This window comes from Periophthalmus magnuspinnatus, chromosome 14, assembly GCF_009829125.3.
Source record: "Periophthalmus magnuspinnatus isolate fPerMag1 chromosome 14, fPerMag1.2.pri, whole genome shotgun sequence".
NCBI classification, from domain to species: Eukaryota; Metazoa; Chordata; class Actinopteri; order Gobiiformes; family Gobiidae; genus Periophthalmus; species Periophthalmus magnuspinnatus.
Genome location: NC_047139.1, coordinates 2,037,807 through 2,059,223, shown reverse-complemented (window position 1 = coordinate 2,059,223; position 21,417 = coordinate 2,037,807). Strand labels below are relative to the sequence as shown.

General features: G+C 45.0%; 1 protein-coding gene across 4 annotated transcripts in view; it reads left to right on the top strand.

Annotated features, from left to right (window-relative positions):
* Positions 1 to 21,417, top strand: part of LOC117381185 (rap guanine nucleotide exchange factor 6-like) — a 131,755-nt gene that overhangs the window by 58,674 nt on the left and 51,664 nt on the right. For all 4 annotated transcript variants that reach the window (XM_033978084.2, XM_033978085.2, XM_055226589.1 and 1 more), the window contains 2 exons: positions 17,896 to 18,015; positions 21,011 to 21,191. In XM_033978084.2, coding sequence (XP_033833975.2) covers positions 17,896 to 18,015; positions 21,011 to 21,191 — 301 coding nt within the window. The remainder of the gene's footprint in view (positions 1 to 17,895; positions 18,016 to 21,010; positions 21,192 to 21,417) is intronic.

Below are 21,417 nucleotides of genomic sequence, written 5' to 3'. Positions count from 1 at the left end.
ATACAGGCTAAAGTTATCTTAAATATGAGCTTATACAGGCTAAAGTTAGCTTAAATATGAGCTTATACAGGCTAAAGTTAGCTTAAATATGAGCTTATACAGACTAGTAGTTTGTTTTCTACACATTCTGCTGATTTGATGGTGATTGTCTTCATTGGCGATTCTCACAATTATATAAAATCTTCCATGAACGATTATTGTTGACCGTTTTTATCACGATAAACGATATTATTGTTTATTGTACTGCTCTGAGTCCTGATTGGCTGCAGGTGCTGGGGTTTATGTAGTGACCATTCAGCTCAGAGAAAGGTGTGTTAGGTTTAAAACATCTGGATTTTAGCATTAAACCCAAATGAGAGAGTCATGTGATGCTCATTCTGTTCTCTGATTGGATAATCATCTTGAACTAAAACCACGGGCCATGTTTTTGTAAGAGTCGTCCTCACTGATCATGGTGAGTCATTAAAAAGGGGGACGGGCAATTCAAGGGGACAAGGAAACAAGGAGATAGCAGGTAGGACTTAGGAGTCAAGGTCGGATTAGACATAGAGGGGGGGTCAGGAGGTCAGAGGTCACATGGGGCTGTTTAAAATGGAGGAGCTGATGAAGTGGACGGTGTTGAGGTTAATGATGCAAACGAGCCCCCAGTCCAGTGTGTTATTTAAATATGTAAATGTGGATGTCAGGACCTTCAGCTAGCACAGGGGAAGTGTAAAGCCCCACTGCGGAACATTTCACCCAATAGAAAAAATAAGGATATTTACAATAATAGTAAGATGAAGTTTACTCCTAAATGTGAACTCTAGAACATAAAATTATTTCTGAATGAAAACGTAATGCCTCACATTAGATGATTTGAACACCTCCTCCTCCTCCTCCTTAAACCGAAGTGTTTGGTTTAAGGAGGAGGAGGTGTTCAAAGTCTTTGGCACCTCCTCCTCCTCCTTAAATCAAAGTGTTTGGCACCTCCTCCTCCTCCTTAAATCAAAGTGTATGGACACCTCCTCCTCCTCCTCCTCCTCCTTAAACCAAATGTTTGGACACAGCAGCGTTGCCATTTCCTGGTTTGTGTCTAAATAAATGAAGTAAACATCCGTGTCCAGAGCACAGTGTCCAGCAGCGCCCCCCCTCCTCTTCCTCCTCATCTTCCTCCTCCTCTTCCTCCTCCTCTCTTGGTCTTCTCATACTTATAACTGCTGTCATCCATTTTAAAGGGGCACTGTGTACCTTTACTGTTGGAGTGTAGCCTGCTTGTTTCCATGGAGATGTCATTGCTTTCATCCTCTGGTGTTACATGTACATCTGTCTCTCATCCATCACACTTTTAATTATCCACCTTTTATTGTCTCTGTGTGTGTGTCTGTGCGCGTGTGTGGGGGTGTGTGTGTCTGTGTGTGTGTCTGTGCGCGTGTGTGTGTCGGTGTGTGTGTGGGGGTGTCTCTGTGTGTGTGTGTGTGTGTGTGTGTAGAATACACTGGGCTGAGCGATGCTAACATGCTAAGTGTGTTTTCTTATGGACTATGGACGACAGTGGCTCAGTGTGAAGAGTGTTTGACCTCTGGCCTGAAGGTTTGTGGTTCGAATCCCTCCCTCGATGTAATCGTCATTGTGAATGTGTGTGTGAGTGGTTCTTTGATGTAAAAGCTCCTGGACCTGGTTTGGTCCTGGTTTGGTCCTGGTTTAGTCCTGGTTTAGTCCTGCTTCAGACCTGGTGTAGTCCTGGTTTAGTCCTGGTTTAGTCCTGGTTTAGTCCTGGTTTAGACCTGGTTCAGACCTGGTTCAGACCCGGTTTAGACCTGGTTCAGACCTGGTTCAGACCCGGTTCTGACCTGGTTTGTTGTTTAATCAGGTTGTATTGGCCTGAGGCTCGTCGCTCAGTTTGTTGACGTTCACAGTTCTGTGTCACATGACTCGGGTTAATTAGCCTGTGCCACCGATTAGCTGTTAGCAAAGCACTGACGAGGGACAGTTAGCCGATTAGTGCTCTATATGACCTAAACACTGTGTCCATGTGGACTTAATGAGGACTCAGGTCTGAACGAGGACGAGTGGGATGTTTATGTCGAGAGTGAGATTCAAACCACCAACCTCAGCCTCAAGACAAACACGGCAATAAACAAAACACTGAGCAGTGTGTGAGCGAGTACTGCCATCTGAGACTGTACACACACAGCTACTCTGAATGAGTACTCTCAATACTATTCTCACTACATGTATTCAGTTACTCCAGTTACTTTTACTCCAGTTACTTTTCCTCCAGTTACTTTTACTCCAGTTCCTCCACTTTCTTCTCTTTTCTTCTTGCACATTAATGTCTCATCTTTTTGTCCAAGTCTATGTTTAATTTCTTTTATTTCACTCATGTTTTTCTCTTGAGTCACTGTCGTCGTCTGTTGGAAAGACTATATTTTTGTTGTTGCTTTGTCAACAATGTTCCACAGTATGACAATAAACTCAACGAGAGATCAGCTCTGTGGAGGGGCGACCCCCGCTCAGTAAACACCAGGACTCAGATTGACTTCCTGTTTGTCACATGACCCAACCGCAGCCTCAGAGGAAGTGCTTCCTGTGACGACTTCTTTGTGTTTGGATGTAGAGCAGAGGAGCGACACGAAAGAATACAAAACACACAAACACACACAAACATACACAAAGTACAAACAAAACACACAAACACACACAAAGTACAAACAAAACACACAAACAAAACACACAAACATACACAAAGTACAAACAAAACACACAAACAAAACACACAAACATACACAAAGTACAAACAAAACACACAAACATACACAAAGTACATACAAAACACACAAACACACACAAACATACACAAAGTACAAACAAAACACACAAACATACACAAAGTACAAACAAAACACACAAACACACACAAAGTACAAACAAAACACACAAACATACACAAAGTACAAACAAAACACACAAACAAAACACAAACATACACAAAGTACAAACAAAACACACAAACACACACAAAGTACAAACAAAACACACAAACATACACAAAGTACAAACAAAACACACAAACAAAACACAAACATACACAAAGTACAAACAAAACACACAAACACACACAAAGTACAAACAAAACACACAAACATACACAAAGTACAAACAAAACACACAAACAAAACACAAACATACACAAAGTACAAACAACACATACACAAAGTACAAACAAAACACACAAACACACACAAAGTACAAACAAAACACACAAAATACAAACAAAGCACAATTTAAAAAAAATAAATAAAAAAAACACATTAAAAATACAAAATGCAAAAAAAATACAAACAAAACACAACCTACTGGACACAAATGCAGGATAAGTCTGAGTCTGGGTTTGACCTTTGACCTTTGACGTGTTTTTCGTGGTAAAAAGCTGCAGATGTTATTGATTTGATGTGTCTGTTAAAGTTCAAAGTCCATTATTACCCTGAGATTTCTGTCCTGAGTTGAAGGTTTTAGAGAGAGAGACTGGAGGTGACGCTGACACTTTCTCTGTGACTCTGACTTGAGTCTTGTCTTTTATCTGGAGAAAGTTGTTTTTCCTCCACACACTGATCTGTTGATGCAGTGAATCCACTGGTCCAGATTCACCTGCTGCAGTGAGACATAGATCTGACTCGTCTGCAGAGTTGCTGTGTATTAACTGGACTAACAGCAGCAAGTAGAGACTGAACAACAGGGTTCCCTCTCTCTCTCCCCCTCCATCCCTCCTTCTTGCTTGCTCTCTCTTTCTCTGTCTCTTCCTCTTTCTCTCTGTATATTTAACATCTGTTCCAAACTGTTGTGTTGTTGTGTACATTCTCGGTGCTGCTGCAGTCTCCCTCTCTCCCTCATTTTCATCTTTCTCTTTCTCCCTGTCTCTCGCTTTCTCCTCTTTCTCTTTCTCACTCCCCTCTCTCTCTCCCTCATCACTCTTTTTCTCCCCACTCTCTTTCTCCCCTCTTTTCCTTCTCTACCCCTTCTCAGCCTGTGTATGTTTATCAGAACATTGCTCTGCTGCAGTCTCCCTCTCCCTCGTTTTCTCCCCTTTCTCTTTCTCCCCTCTGCCTCTTTCAGCCTCTTCCTCCCTCTCTCCTCCTCTCCATCTCTCTTTTCCTTCTTTCCCCCTCTCTGTCTCTTTCTCTCCCTCTCTCAGCCTGTATTTATCAGAACATTGCTCTGCTGCAGTTTCCCTCTCTCCCTCGTTTTCACTCCTCTCTCTTCCTCCCTCTCTCTCTCTTTCTCTGCCTCTTTCTCTTTTCTTCTCTTTCTCGCTCTGCTTCTCTCTCTCTTCTCCTCCTTTTGCCACCTCTTTCTTCTTACGTTGCAAAAATTCAAATGACTTCAGCCATGACGTGCTGCTCATGAAACAAAATGGTTTCTTATGGTTAGTGCTAGTTAGCGTTTGTTGGCGTTTGTTAAGGTTTGTCGCCGTTTGTCGCCGTTTGTCGGCGTTTGTCGGCGTTTGTTGGCGTCTCGCTGACAGAATAAAGCCGTTCTTTGTTTTTTAGTCTGATCATACCTGTTCTGTGAATGAGACATTTGTTTACGTTGTTGTTGCTCGGTAACAGGACTGACCTCTGCTCACACTCAGCTCATATCTTTTTTCTGTTAAACTGCACTTTTTGTAAAGAAAAACCCAAACGAAACACAAAAAGTTTAATCTGTTTCATTCATTCATAAAAGATCATATTGACTCAGTTCAGTTTGAACATATTTGTGCTTTAAAAAGAATTTGGACTCAAACATGGAAACTAAAACATGACCCTGTTTTACTCAAACTAATAGAATCACATTTATCTGCTCGACCCAAATGTTTAAACAAAAAAGACAAACTGACACATGTTCACTACAGGCCCGGCCCACTGCAGGCCCACTGCAGGCCCGGCCCACTGCGGGCCCGGCCCACTGCAGGCCCACTGCAGGCCCACTGCAGGCCCGGCCCACTGCGGGCCCGGCCCACTGCAGGCCCACTGCGGGCCCGGCCCACTGCGGGCCCACTGCAGGCCCGGCCCACTCCGGGCCCACTGAGGCTCAGTTGGGTCTTGTACCTGTTTGTAAACAGAAAAGTCACACTGACACATGAAGCTTGTGTAATATTAATATTTATCATGTTCTGGATTTTGTGTCATTATAAAAATACATTTTTGCAAAAATTTAAAATATAAATCTGTTTTCCAACCAGACAATAAAATTATTAAATTATTTAAAAATCTGATCCAGGGTTTTAGTTTAAGGTGTTTTTATCTCATAAATGCTCCTCCCCCTCTTCTTCCTCTTAGATGCCCTCCCTGTGTGTCAGATGCCCTCCCCCCGTGTGTCAGATGCCCTCCCTGTGTGTCAGATGCCCTCCCTCTGTGTCAGATGCCCTCCCCGTGTGTCAGATGCCCTCCCTCTGTGTCAGATGCCCTCCCCGTGTGTCAGATGCCCTCCCCGTGCTCCTCTTCTCGATGTTCCTGTCGTCGTGTCTCTTGTGTACACAGGAAGGCACGGCTCCATGTGCTCGCTGCTGATTGGCTGCCGGGTGAAACGATGATGTCATTGCTATAGACGGAGAAGAGAGGAGGAGGGAGGGAGAGAGAGAGGAGCAAGATAGAGGAGGAGGAGGGAGGAGAAAGAGAGGGAGGTGGGGATGAAGAGAGGGATGGAGGAAGGAGGAGAGAGGGATGGAGGATGATGGAGATAGAGGGATGAGGAAGGAGGAGAGAGAGAGGGATGGAGGAAGGGGAGAGAGAGAGAGGGATGGAGGAGTGAGAGGGAAAACTTGTTTCAAATCAGCAGCCACAGTGAGAATGAAGAGATGGAATGATAAAGTGTCTGTGTGTGTGTCAGATGCCCTCCCACCGTTTTATATGCCTGTATGTGTCAGATCAGATCCTCCTATAAACGTCCCTGTGTGTCAGATGCCCTCCCAGGTGTTGTGTTGTGTCAGATGCCCTCCCAGGTGTTGTGTTGTGTCAGATGCCCTCCCAGGTGTTGTGTTGTGTCAGATGCCCTCCCAGGTGTTGTGTACTGAACCATAACAAAGTCCAGTGATCGTCCAATCAGATCCATCGATTGGCCCTTTTAGACACATTCATCCAGTGTTTTTACAGCAGCCACATGACCCGGCCTCAGTCTGGAGGTGAAGGAGGTGAAGGAGGTGAAGGAGGTGAAGGAGGTGATGGAGGTGATGGAGGTGAAGGAGGTGAAGGAGGTGAAGGAGGTGATGGAGGTGATGAGCAGGTGGCCATTTTGAATTTCTGAACTTTTCCCCCAATTAATTTTCCACATTAAACTTACAGAACAAGTGAATGTGGTGGAATTCTTTAAAATATATTTAATTTCACACACACACCCCCCCCCACACACACACACTCTCACACACACACACACTCTCACACACTCACACACACTACATAATTGCATATATCTTGCTCCCGCTATTCTCCTATCCTCCTCCTCCTCCCCCTCCTCCTCTCTCTTGTGTCTCTTCTATCCCTCCATCTCTTTCTATCTCCCAAGAGTACCCCAACACCCCCCCTCAATTTCTATTTCTCTCTCTTTTTACCATTCTCATATCTTCTTCCTCTTTTACCCGCTCCTCCTCCTCATCTCCTCCCTCCCATGTGTACCCTGACCCCCCCTCCTCCTTCTCTCTGTCCCTTTCTCCATCTGTACCCCTCCTCCCCCTCCTTTTTCTGTCCCTCTCTCCATCTGTACCCCTCCTCCTCCTCCTCTTCCTCTCTCTCTCTTCTCCCCTCCTCCCTTCATCTTTACATTGTGCGGAAGCTTTAAGCCCTTTGTTAATGTGTGCGTCGTACCCAGACATGTCTCACCCAGCGTTATGTTACGATCAATACAGATGCTACGCTCCCAGACGCTCCCAAATGATCCCAGACGCTCCCAAACCCTACCAAGCACTCCCAGTCGTTTCCAAACCCTCCCAAACCCTCCCAGTTGCTCCCAAACGCTCACCAAATCCTCCCAGTCGCTCCCAAACCCTCCCAAACGCTCCGAATGCAGTTCTATCTCCTCTCAGGTGATGTCATCCTTTCAGCTGGATTCCCCTCCCTCTCCTCCCTCCTTCTCTCTCTTCCTCTCTCCTCTCTCTCTCTCCATTAGCGCTTAGCTCTTTCCGTCCTATCCGCGCGCCTCTCTCGGAAAAAAGGAGGGAGGAGAAAGAGGAATCAGGGATGCCGGCGTAAAGAGGGACAAGAGGTGCGAACTACTGCTGGATTCGGGAGCTATTTTCCGGGCTGAGGGAGCGGGAATACTGGCCCCTGCCATGGAAGTGCTCTGCTGGAGAGATCCAAACGCAGCCGGAGAAGTTGCAAACCCGGAATCAGTGACTTTGGGAGAATCGTTTTGGAAAACCTTTTGAAGCAAGCGCAGGATTTGAATAATTTGTGGAGTTTTTTTTTTTTCTTGTGTTGCATGGAACAGCCTTCATGGAGCAAAGAGGAACTGCGTGTGGAATAAAACTACGTGTGGAATAACTAACCAGGATTTCGGGGATTTGTGCAATGCTAAAACGAAGCACATTTGCGTCTTTGTAGATGCTTTGACAGAAATGGGATAATCCAGGATGTGGGTGACTTCATGAAGTTTTGTCGTTGCAGCGTTTGCTTCTGCAGCCTCGTGTCCAGTCCCCGGAGATTTAGTTGTGAGGTGGAACTTGAAGCAGTACGGCCCAGTTTTCCTGTGCAAAAAGGAGTTCAAACTGAAACAAAGATGAGATCAATCCATTCGTAGTATTAAAACTGAAACGTCCGGTGTAATCTGCATTAGAACTGTGAGACGACCTGAAACGTCCCGTGTAATCTGCATTTTTGGCCCACATATATGTTTATATTGTGTCTCCACAGAACTCTCCAGTTTCCTCAAAGTTTTCCTAAGCTCGTGATGATCTCCTCACATCCGACTTCACGCCTCGGTTTGAACTTTGAAGCTGGAATCTCGTGTCTACTTTTTAAATTTGACCACGAGCCGAGCCCTCCCCGTTTTCAGTTTGAATTCCACTTGTAAATTTGAACTTTTGGGATCGTCAGAGCTCTGCGCCAAACGGGGACCACACCATCATCGTCCCCCCTTCCGTTTCTTTCATCTTTTTCCCTGAACGAGCGCAGTGGAAACCTCCCTACCTCCCTTCAGTGAAAATGGCTTTCCTGGTGCGTTGCTATGCCAACTGCCTCCAGCCGTGGTCGTCCAAAGTAAGAACGATGTCGTAATGTTTTCTCTGCTGCTGCTGCCTGAGAGGGAGAGATAGGGACGATGGAAGCGCCCGGAGTAACCTGATTTATATGCGTTTGACGGGGGTTATTATGGGATGGAGGAGGCGTTTGGCGTTTGGCGTTTCCTCTGTAGTTTTTTTTTGTTTTTTTTTTATGTCACACGCCTTGAAATGTGGCGATACGAGGTTCGGATCAGGTGCCAAACGCGCGATTGTTCCAGATTTTCGTGAGAGTTAAAATAGATGTTGTTACTGGGAAAGACCCGCTTTCTCCCATTGGAGCTTACACCGGCATTACGTCATTTTTTATTTATTTATTTTTTAAACTTCGGTAACCATGGCGACGCTTTAAAAAAAAAAAAAAAAAGCATGAATTTTAAGGTGAAGCCAAACCACGAAGCGCAACCCTGAAAAAAATAACCGCACGACTCTGAACAAAAAACGTAATTCAAATATGTAAAGTAACATGTTAAAGCTGTACTACGGGACTTTTGTGCCCGTCTCTGTGGAGAAGTGTTCCCACAGTATGGCATTAAACAAGTGAAGCCACCATACCATAAGTTATACAAGTCAGGTCTGTGGAGAGATGAGCCCCTCTCAGTTGTTCCGGGTGTTCTCTTTAACCATACGGACCTAAGACTGAACGCTGACTTTAATGCTGTACTGTGGAACATTCTCAGAGGTCAGTGGTTCCCAGCGTGAGGTGCAGGGAAAAAAAAGTGTGTTTCTTTGTTGTAAGTGTGACTCTTGTGTGAATGTTTCAGATCAGTGTCACGGAAGAAAACGTGAAACTGATCATGGACATTAAACACTGATAAAAAATAAATAAAATAATAATAAAATACATAAAAAATAATAAAAATAATGTGTTTAACTTGAGCCTGAAGCAGAAGTACCTGGAGCATGAGAACTGTTTAAGATGGTCCATATTAAACGGTCCATATTAAACGGTCCATATTAAAGGGCCCATATTAAAGGGCCCATATTAAAGGGCCCATATTAAAGGGCCCATATTCCTCTCCTCTCTGATCTGTTCTAATGTCGTTTCCTCGTCTCACACAGACCTGGAGTCGTTGTGTTTTGTTTCATTCTCACATGTTTAACACAAACTCTGCAGATTTAGGCTGAGTTCTTCTCTCAAACTGAAAACACTCTGTTCCACCTTGTGATGTCATCATGTGGTGATACAGGAAGTGCTCCAGTGTGTTTTTAAACTCCACACACCTTCATTTCTAGAATCATTTGGATCATTTCAGACCTGGAATTGCCAATCTACTACTGAACTAAAGGTAAAAGGAGCTGTTCACTTGAAAACTACCACTTGATGACATCACAAGGTGGATTATACACTTTTACATGTTTTATTGCTCAGAAATACACAGAAAAGATATTTTTTTTTACTGTGAGCAGGGCCTTGTGCTAGTCTCCATAGATAATCTTTAATCCCATACACTGTGAAAGACGATATCAATTCCACAAATGTTCCACAGTGCAGCTTTAATAACAGAAACGAGTCCTTTTATCTCCTCATTCCACAAAAAGACTCACAAAAAGACTCACAAAGAGCCGTTTGAGTGTGCGTGAGTCTTTCTGAAGCTCCACAGGTTCACACGAGTCTCGGCTCCAGGAAACGGCTCATTTATATCAAAAATACAGTTTGTTTGTTTGATGTCGAGTGAATTATAATTTTGGAGTTTGAGTTCAGCTTCAGGCTCAGAACACCTTTAAAAACTGTTTAAAAAAGAAAGAAAACAATAAAAGAGAGGATCTGTTTGTAGAACCTGTGAGTACATAACTAAAAATGTCCTGGAAAATCCTGTTCTTGCTAGAATGGAGGGAGGCGAGCTGGTGGTGAAGTGCCGTACTGCAGCTTTAAATGCCTCTGTACAGTGTTTCATGTGACACCAGCAAAGTGTTTCTGTTTTGAGGTTAGTTTTTTTTTCTATATAGATTTAAGATCACACATGACTTTGGTAAAACCTATTTTACTGAGCTGTAAAAGTATTTTTTAAAACGGGACTGGACCAGGACTGGACCAGGACTAGACCAGGACTAAACCAGGACTAAACCAGGACTGGACCGGGACTGGACCGGGACTGGACCGGGACTGGACCGGGACTGGACCGGGACTAAACCGGGACTGGACCGGGACTGGACCGGGACTGGACCAGGACTAAACCGGGACTGGACCGGGACTGGACCGGGACTGGACCGGGACTGGACCAGGACTAAACCGGGACTGGACCAGGACTGGACGAGGACTAGACCAGGACTAAACCAGGACTGGACCAGGACTGGACCGGGACTGGACCGGGACTGGACCGGGACTGGACCAGGACTAAACCGGGACTGGACCGGGACTGGACCGGGACTGGACCGGGACTGGACCAGGACTAAACCGGGACTGGACCGGGACTGGACCAGGACTAAACCGGGACTGGACCGGGACTGGACCAGGACTGGACCAGGACTGGACCAGGACTAAACCCAGGCCGTGCAGTCTGCAGGTTGGTGAAGGGGAGTGAGTGTATTTCATTGAATGGTCTGATTGGTTGAGAGGTAACCATGTCAGGCTGTGATTGGCTGACTGAAATAAGGGGGAAATATTTACTTCCTGGTTGGATTTTAACTTCCCGGTCACTCCCTGCACTTCCTCCTTTTGCTTTCCCGTTTGATCTCGGATTGAACCAGGATTTCCAGGATGTGGCTCCACTCCTCTAACCTCACCCAGGCCTCCCTCCTGGGGTTGTTTTTAGCTCCTTTTCCTCCGTCTCCTCCTCTTCTTTCCTACTCTCCGCTCCATCTATTATTCAAGCATCACTCCATCACTCCGAGAGCGGCTGTTGTTCTGGAGCAGGTCTCAACACCACTCAGCTCATTTAGTCTGTTCCCATGGGGATGTTATTGTTTGGCCTTGAATGTTCCGCATTATGGCATTCAACTCTTGCATATATGTTGAATTGCAAAAAACATGCATTCTTACTTTGAGTGGGCTCGCCTTTCCACAGACTAGACTAGACTTAACTTTTCTGGTGGAGCGTCTCGTCTTGTCAAAAATCAGATCCTGCATTTGACCCAGACTGGACCTGGACAGGACGTAGACTGGACTAGACCCTGGACTGGACCCTGGACTGGACCCTGGACAGACCCTGGACTGGACCCTGGACTGGACCCTGGACAGACCCTGGACTGGACCCTGGAATGGACCTGGACTGGACCCTGGACTGGACCCTGGACAAACCCTGGAATGGACCTGGACAAACCCTGGAATGGACCTGGACTGGACGTGGACTGGACTAGACCCTGGACTGGACCCTGGACTGGACCCTGGACTGGACCCTGGACTGGACCCTGGACAGACCCTGGACTGGACCCTGGAATGGACCTGGACAGGACGTAGACTGGACTAGACCCTGGACTGGACCCTGGACTGGACCCTGGACTGGACCCTGGACTGGACCCTGGACAGACCCTGGACTGGACCCTGGAATGGACCTGGACTGGACCCTGGACTGGACCCTGGACAAACCCTGGAATGGACCTGGACTGGACCTGGACTGGACGTGGACTTTGGTTTTGCAGATCGAGGTCGCTCTGGATCAGTTTGTCTGATGCTTCGTTGTGTTTAGTATCAGATCACTTCTTCATTATGATTCAAAAGTGTGAAATGGCTTGAAACACGTGCACTGCCAACACTAAACAGATGGGGGCGCTGCAGTTTGGATAAAATCTCACTGAGATCTTTGTTGTTTCTTCAGTCAGGAGTCAAACAGTTATATAATTTCACTGTCTGCCGTTTAGTCTTGGTTTAGTCCTGGTTTAGACCTGTTGTAGTCCAGGTTTAGTCCTAGTTTAGACCTGTTGTAGTCCAGGTTTAGTCCTGGTTTAGACCTGTTGTAGTCCAGGTTTAGTCCTAGTTTAGACCTGTTGTAGTCCTGGTTTTGTTCAGAACCATTTCCGTTTGGTTACACCTGGTTTAGTCTTGGTTTAGAGCTGGTTTCGACTTAACGCAGACCTGGTTTAGTTCTAGTTTAGTCCTGGTTTCTCATTTCTAGTTCTGCTTTAAGCTTCTAATTGTCCAGGCCACAAACTGAAGACATGTTTCAGATGACACCATTTTGAAAAAAACAGCTTCAAAAGTTCCGATCTTTTCAAAGTCCTGAGTGTGTGAACGGTTTAGTCCAGCTTGAACGTACGGGCCCTTCAGGATTCATTTTGAAGACACCAGTACAGATAAATGGTTTGTGAGTTTACTTCATTGACCCAGGGCCCAGCCGTGGCTTTGTGCCCAGACAAAGTGCTCCGTGATGGGCTACAGCTCCTCAGCACTGCCCCCTGCCTCTGGTTCCAGCTGAAATGTCGCCGTGGGGATGAAGATAACACAAAAGTAATTACCACATTGATTTTAGAGTCTGGGAGAAAAGGCGGCAGGTTTTCACATGGACCAGGACAGGGCAGGCTAAAGCTAAGGCTGAGGCTAAAGCTAAGGCTAACGCTAAGGCGGTATGATCCTTCCATTCTGTTTAAAACGTGTAACATCTAAAATATTCCATTGTATTTCTTTAAAGATGCTCTACCTGATTTTCCCTTTGTCCTAAAAACAGAACTAGAACTAATTTTAAGCCATTTGCAGAGTTTTCCTCACTCACCTCGCACATCCTTATCCGAGCGTCCTCATTTATAAACTCTTTTTGACAACTTTACCATAAAAATAATGCTCACAACAGCTAGCATGCTAACGGAGCACCCCCTGGTTATCTGAAGCTGTGTCTAATTCAAATGCGTGTTGTGACTTCAGTGATTCTGGGCCGTGGACTCGTTGCCCCGGCGATGAAATCCTCGCGGGGCGTGGCCTGTGTTCGCCTTTTAGGAAGAAAGTGAGAAAAAACGGATGGAAAGATGAGAGAGAGCGGAGTGGAAAGATGGAAAACCTAGAAAGAGAAGAGGATGTGAGGAGGAGAGAGAGGAGAGGAGAGAAGAGGGGGAAGAGGGAGCAAAGAGATGGTGAGAAAAGGAGAGACTGGAGGCAAAAAGACAGAAAGAAGAAGGAAAGAAAGAAAGGAAGGAGGAGTTAGAGCGAGTGAAGAGGGAGAGAGGGAGGAGAGGGAGTATCATGTGCACAGGAAGTGGGAGTGATAAGAATCGATGGAGGCCACATTAGACCAGGGCCAAAGCAGGACACAGAATATATACACAACTCTACTTTATATACACAATATATACACACAACTACTTTATATACACACAACTCTACTTTATATACACAATATATACACACAACTACTTTATATACACACAACTCTACTTTATATACACAATATATACACACAACTCTACTTTATATACACAATATATACACACACCTCTACTGTATATACACAATATATACACACAACTACTTTATATACACAATATATACACACAACTACTTTACATACACAATATATACACACAACTCTACTTTATATACACAATATATACACACAACTCTACTTTATATACACAATATATACACACAACTCTACTTAATATACACAATATATACACACAACTCTACTTTATATACACAATATATACACACAACTCTACTTAATATACACAATATATACACACAACTCTACTTTATATACACAATATATACACACAACTCTACTTTATATACACAATATATACACACAACTCTACTTAATATACACAATATATACACACAACTCTACTTTATATACACAATATATACACACAACTCTACTTAATATACACAATATATACACACAACTCTACTTTATATACACAATATATACACACAACTGTACTTTATATACACAATATATACACACAACTCTACTTAATATACACAATATATACACACAACTCTATTTTATATACACAATATATACACTATTATGCTTCAGGTGTAAAGAAAGTTTCAGCTCTGGTCACCTGGACGTTTCAGCTCCAGGACACATTTTACTTTACATTTGACTAATGGAGTGAGCTCTACACGAGAGAATCAGAACTGTGCTCCTCAACCTGTGGGACCGGGGAGGTGCAAAAGGACTTCAGGGAGGTGCAAAAGGACTTCAGGGAGGTGCAAAAGGACTTCAGAGTGGTGCAAAAGGACTTCGGGGAGGTGCAAAAGGACTTCGGGGAGGTGCAAAAGGACTTCAGGGAGGTGCAAAAGGACTTCAGGGAGGTGCAAAAGGACTACAGGGGGTTGCCAGGTTATGTAGATCGTGTAGCTGTAGATCTGATAGCGTTTGTCCGCTGAGCTGAAGGTTGGTGGTTCGAGTTCCGCTTGTGGAGTCTTGTGATGGTGGTTCAAAGGTTTAAACCTGATTAAAAATCTGTTTTATCTGCAGCGTGTCAGATGTGATTTGGTCTTGATTCAAAAATGGGGCGACCATATTGTCTTTGATGCTGTCGCCATGGTGAGGGCACAGATGAGATGATGTCATGGCTCATCTACAAAACGCCTTTAACCCTTTCAGCTCTGGCCTTTGTGTGGGTTTAAATACATTAAACTAATATTAGCTGATGTTTGTTCCTTTGGTTCAGCTCTACGACGCCCCCTACTGACCTGTCCCAACTGATCAGAGACAGAACCTTTTATTACAAATTTAAACTTTGTTCTTTTACTTTTACTTCATTTGAGAGCAGGCATCTGTACTTTACTAAAGTACAAAGTATTTTCACCTGGAAAGTCCATGTTTGTGTTCAGCTCATATTAATAAAGGTCCTTGAAAATGACCCTGAAGTCTCTGAAGGCCGAGACAGATGAGCTGGGATCAATATCTGCACATAATGGACCAAAGGGGCGGGGCTTATCAGCGCCGTGATGCATGTGTGTATGTATCACAGGTCCGGTCTTTGGTCCAGCCCGGTTTCACTCCGGTCTTTGGTCTTTGGGCCAGTCCAGTTTCACTCAGGTCCTTCTCTTTGGTCCAGTCCAGTTTCACTCAGGTCTTCTCTTTGGTCCAGTCCGGTTTCGCTCAGGTCTTCTCTTTGGTCCAGTCCGGTTTCACTCAGGTCTTCTCTTTGGTCCAGTCCAGTTTCACTCAGGTCCTTCTCTTTGGTCCAGTCCAGTTTCACTCAGGTCTTCTCTTTGGTCCAGTCCAGCTCAGGTCCGATCGGCCACATTTTCATACACTGGTAAATCAGTCAAATCTCTTTAAAATCCAAACAAGTGTCACACTGTGCAAGACTGAACCAGGACTAGACCGGGACTAGACCAGGACTAAACCAGGACTAAACCCGGACTAAACCAGGCCACATGGGAATATAAACCAAAGTAGTATCATTTAATGTGGATAATCACCGTATATTGTCTGAAGAGTGTTTTATGATCATCGTAGTATCGAGTATCGTATCGTAGTATTCCTCAGTATCAAAATCAAGTCCTTTTCTCTGTTGTTTACTATTGTTTGGCTCTTCTCGTTGGTCTCGTGTTGCTCGTGGGCACAGGGGCAGGAGTCGTTGGCCTCTGGCAGAGTTGGCACCATCGTCCGTCTGTCACTGCGCTGGCATCGAACCCACAACTGCCACGGAGCGTCTGTGCCCAGAGCGTCTGCCCAGAGCGTGCCAAAGCCGCACATCGAGCTGTGTGCTGCACTACACGGGCTTTAGTTTGAGACATTGTGTTGCTAGGCAGATTTTTATAATTAAAGTATTTCAGATGCCCTCCCATCCCTGCAATATTTGTGTTTCTGTTGATTTTTATTAATATACTTGATATTCTGATTTTATTCAGCAGTAATTTTAAATCTCTTTTCATAATGTTTACTTACTGTTTATATTTACTCCCTTCTCTGCTGCTGCAGTCCAGATTTAGACCAGGTCTGGACCAGGTCTAGACCAGGTCTGGACCAGGTCTGGACCAGGTCTGGACCAGGTCTGGATTAAATTCTCAGGAGGATTTTAAAACTTTATCTTTTGAGGCTGTTCTCTCCTCTGCTCCACTCCCCCCAGGACTGAGCCAGGACTAAACCAGGACTCAACCAGGACTGAGCCAGGACTGAGCCAGGACTCAACCAGGACTGAACCAGGACTGAGCCAAGACTCAACCAGGACTGAGCCAGGACTCAACCAGGACTGAGCCAGGACTCAACCAGGACTCAACCAGGACTGAGCCAGGACTCAACCAGGACTCAACCAGGACTAAACCAGGACTCAACCAGGACTGAGCCAGGACTCAACCAGGACTCAACCAGGACTCAACCAGGACTGAACCAGGACTGAGCCAGGACTAAACCAGGACTAAACCAGGACTCAACCAGGACTCAACCAGGACTGAACCAGGACTGAACCAGGACTGAGCCAGGACTAAACCAGGACTAAACCAGGACTAAACCAGGACTAAACCAGGACTGAACCAGGACTGAACCAGGACTGAACCAGGACTGAACCAGGACTAAACCAGGACTAAACCAGGACTAAACCAGGACTAAACCAGGACTAAACCAGGACTGAACCAGGACTGAACCAGGACTGAACCAGGACTGAACCAGGACTCAACCAGGACTCAACCAGGACTGAACCAGGACTGAACCAGGACTAAACCAGGACTAAACCAGGACTAAACCAGGACTAAACCAGGACTAAACCAGGACTAAACCAGGACTAAAGATTAGAGATATTAACCATAAACCAGGTCTGATAGTAAATAGTGAAATTCTACCATATCCTGTCTGACCTCTGACCTCTGACCTCTGCACTGAATCCACTCTGTAACTCAGAATAATGTGCTGTCCACTGAAACAAAAGGTCATTTGAAATCATATCTGTTCATTTGACCGTCCCTTCACCCCCCTCTCTGGCTCCCCCTGTGGGCGCAGGAGGAGGGCGCGGGGTCTTCCCACTCTCCTCATCAATTCACAATGAACATTAAACATGAATGAGTCCCTCCTTCAGCTGTACGAGCCCATCACGTCAAAATAAAAGAGCAGTCTGAGCGCTTTCAAAATAAAACTAAAGACGAACATCACGTCAAAATACAGGAGCAGTCTGAGGGCTTTCAAAATAAAACTAAAGACGACCATCACGTCAAAATAAAAGAGCAGTCTGAGCGCTTTCAAAATAAAACTAAAGTCCTGGTTTAGTCCTGGTTCAGTCCCGGTTCAGTCCCGGTTCTTGGTTCATTCTGTATCAGATTTAGATTCAGCCTCTTGTTATACATAATTTCTATGTCTTTTTTTTGTGTGTAAATTTAAGCAGTTTTTTTTTGTTGTTTTTTTTCATTATGGATGTTCCTAGTTTCTGTACTGTGTGTGGGCTTACATCTCCACAGACCTGACTCAGCCAAAAGGGGCTCATTCTGTGTGTTGAAGCAGTTAATATGTATATTTTTAATGTAGTGCTGCCTGATCACAGTATTACTCCATACATCTGTAATGTCTGCTCTTTGCTGCGTGCTGTCGGCGCCCCCTATGGACAGCTGCACATCACACTAGCGAGAGGTGGATGTGAAAACAGGGCTAGCTCGACAAAATGGCGTCTTGAATGTAGTCGATTAAAGATTAAACTCACACATGAGTCACTCCAAATACAACGAGGCTCAACGAGAAGAAACGACTAGAACATGGATAAAGATCTGAACAGTTTGTAGAACAGGGCTGGTTTAAACCCTTGCTCTTCCTCCCGTCTAACCCTCATCTCTCTGTTTCTCTTAACAGCTTCCTGCCGACCTAAATAAGATGCAGCTCACAGACCACGCCCACCAGGTCACCCAGAGCCAATCAGGATGCAGCATCGCCAGTGACTCCGGGAGCAGCAGCCTGTCTGACATCTACCAGGTGAGCTTTGAGTTTTCTGTTAATAATGTGCAGACTTGATGGCGTTGGGGCTAGAGGGGCATCGGGGCTGGCGGCGTCGGGGCTGGCGGCGTCGGGGCTGGCGGCGTCGGAAAATGGAGACGGGTTGAGTTTGTTAAAACGACTCAGATCCAGACACATCACCTGACGCCTTTAATGTCAGTGGGGGGCGTCTCCTCGTGCGCATCGGTTCTTGTCTCGTCCTTTTCCCGCTGTGAATCCTAAAGGTTAAATCCAGGAAATGATCCGTGACCTTTGAACCCCGGAGCTACCTGTGCCTCAGGTGTGTCTGCTGTTTGACGAGAGACGTGTTTGTCAAATGGGACAAACATAAAGCCTCAGATTCAATCAAACCCAGACTTGAATGTGTCATGATCATTCAGTGATCTACGGAGCTGGAGCTGTCAGAAGAATCGAGAATCAGAGTCTAATCGATACTAAAACTAGTATCAGAACTAGATACACATCTGAGCAAGTATCGATACTAAACAAGTCCCACTGACAGAAATGAGCCTTTAGAATGATGTTGAGCTGCATCAGGACTGAACCAGGACTGAACCAGGACTGAACCAGGACTGAACCAGGTCTAAACCAGGACTAAACTAGGGCCGAACCAGGACTGAACCAGGACTAAACCAGGACCAAACTAGGACTAAACCAGGACTAAACTAGGACTAAACCAGGACTGAACCAGGACCAAACCCGGTCTAAAGCAGGACTAAACAAGGACTGATCCAGGACTAAACTAGGTCTAAACCGGGACTGAACCAGGACTGAACCAGGACTAAACCAGGACCAAACCAGGACTGATCCAGGACTAAACTAGGTCTAAACTAGGTCTAAACTAGGACTAAACTAGGACTCAACAAGGACTAAACTGGGACTAAACCGGGACTAAACCAGTTCTAAAGCAGGACTGAACCAGGACTAAACCAGGCCTAAACCAGGACTAAACCAGGACTAAACCAGGACTAAACCAGGACTAAACCAGGACTAAGGTTTCTTGGACGAGCAGCCAAACGTCTTCACTCCTACAACTTCTTGTCCAGTTGACTTCACTTTGTCGTTTACGTTGGATCAGACCTGGACTCAGGGATGACACAGACGTCTAAAGTGTTTTTATCATCCTGGTATCGGTATCGAGTATTGAGTCCATTCCTTTAGTATCGAAATTGAGTTTGAAGTCGACTCCATCAAACCAAGTATTTTTGGACGGCACGTGTAAATAAAGATGGATATGTTTAATGCCATACTGCGGAATAATCCAGACAAATCAATAACTTTTCATGGTTTTAATGTTTCCCTCAGGTGAGGCAGGCTCCTCCTCTTTTTGCCCTTCTCTGCTGTGCATCTCTTTTCTGTCACTCAACTACAGCTCTGTCCCCGCCCTCCTCTGTCTCTTCACTCTCTCCATCGCTCCTTGTCCTCCTCTTTATTTTTCTCTATCATCTTTCTCTGTCTTTCTGTCTCGCTCCCCCTTTTCTCTCTCCTCCCTCTCTCCACCTCTTTCTCGTCTCATCTCTCTCCTCTCCCCCTCTCTCTCCTCTCCTCTCCTCTCTCTTCTTGCTCATTTCCTGGGTGCATTGTGGTGACAGCTGTGTCAAATGTGCTGTCACTGTGAGATCCTTGTCTCTCTCTCTCCTCCTCCTCTCATCTCCCCCTCACCCTCCTCTTCTTCGCTCTCGTTGCTTCTTCACTCTCTCGCTTTCCTCCTCTCCGTTCTACTTGCTTCCTCACTCTCTCTCCTCATCTCCTCTCCTCTTGTTGCTTCCTCACTCTCTTCTCCTCTCCCGTCTTTCCTTCCTTTCCTCCCCCCTCACTCTCCTCTCATCTGTTCCTCTCCTCCTCCTCTCCTCTCCTCCTCTTCTGAAGCGTCTTGTCTTCCTTAAATCTGTTCAGACAGTTGTGGGATTTGAGCTCATGGACTAAAGTGAAAAGAGCTGGAACATCACTGACCTGAGTGAACGTGTCAGCTCTCTCTCATGTTCTTGTGTGTTCTTGTATGTTGTGTGTTCTTGTATGTTCTTGTACGTTGTGTGTTCTTGTGTGTTCTTGTATGTTCTCGTGTGTTCTTGTGTGTTCTTGTATGTTCTCGTGTGTTCTTGTATGTTATTGTATGTTCTCATGTGTTCTCGTATGTTATCGTGTGTTCTCGTATGTTGTACGTTCTTGTATGTTCTCGTGTGTTCTTGTATGTTCTCGTGTGTTCTTGTATGTTCTTGTGTGTTCTCGTATGTTCTCGTGTGTTCTCGTGTGTTCTTGTATGTTCTCGTATGTTGTATGTTCTTGTATGTTCTCGTGTGTTCTCGTATGTTCTTGTATGTTCTTGTATGTTCTCGTGTGTTCTTGTATGTTCTCGTGTGTTCTTGTATGTTCTCGTGTGTTCTTGTATGTTCTCGTGTGTTCTTGTATGTTCTCGTATGTTGTGTGTTCTCGTATGTTCTTGTATGTTCTCGTATGTTCTCGTATGTTCTCGTGTGTTCTTGTATGTTCTCATGTGTTCTTGTATGTTCTCGTGTGTTCTTGTATGTTCTCGTGTGTTCTTGTATGTTCTCGTATGTTGTATGTTCTTGCATGTTCTCATGTGTTCTCGTATATTCTTGTGTGTTCCTGTATGTTCTCGTGTGTTCTTGTATGTTCTCATGTGTTCTTGTATGTTCTCGTGTGTTCTTGTATGTTCTCGTATGTTGTATGTTCTTGCATGTTCTCATGTGTTCTCGTATATTCTTGTGTGTTCCTGTATGTTCTCGTGTGTTCTTGTATGTTCTCGTGTGTTCTCGTGTGTTCAGAAGACCAGATGAGCCTCATTGTTCTGTGTGTTCTAGTGTTAAAAGTTGCATTTGCACCTTGTTCTTATGTTGAATCACAGATATTTATTTAAACTTGTTCTGTTTATTTTATGTATTTATTTCAAAGTGGTGTGAACTCTCCTGAGAGCGCCTCCTCTGACCCCCGTCCTGCTCTGTGTTGTGTCCAGGCGACAGAGAGCGACCTGGGGGATGTGGACCTCTCGGGGCTCCCTGAAGCCGCCGTGGACTCGGAGGAAGAGGAGGAGGAGGATGAAGATTTGGAGCGAGCCTCAGACGCTCTGCTGGGACGAGACCTGGTCCGAGAGTGTCTGGAGAAAGACCCTCAGGATCGAAACGACGACGACATCGGTGACTCTTAAAGCCCCACCTCGACTTATAAATACATATATATATATATACACACATCGTAGAAATACTTATATATATATACACACATCGTAGAAATACTTATATATATATATACACACATCGTAGAAATACTTATATATATATACACACATCGTAGAAATACTTATATATATATACACACATCGTAGAAATACAAATACATATATATATACACACATCGTACAAA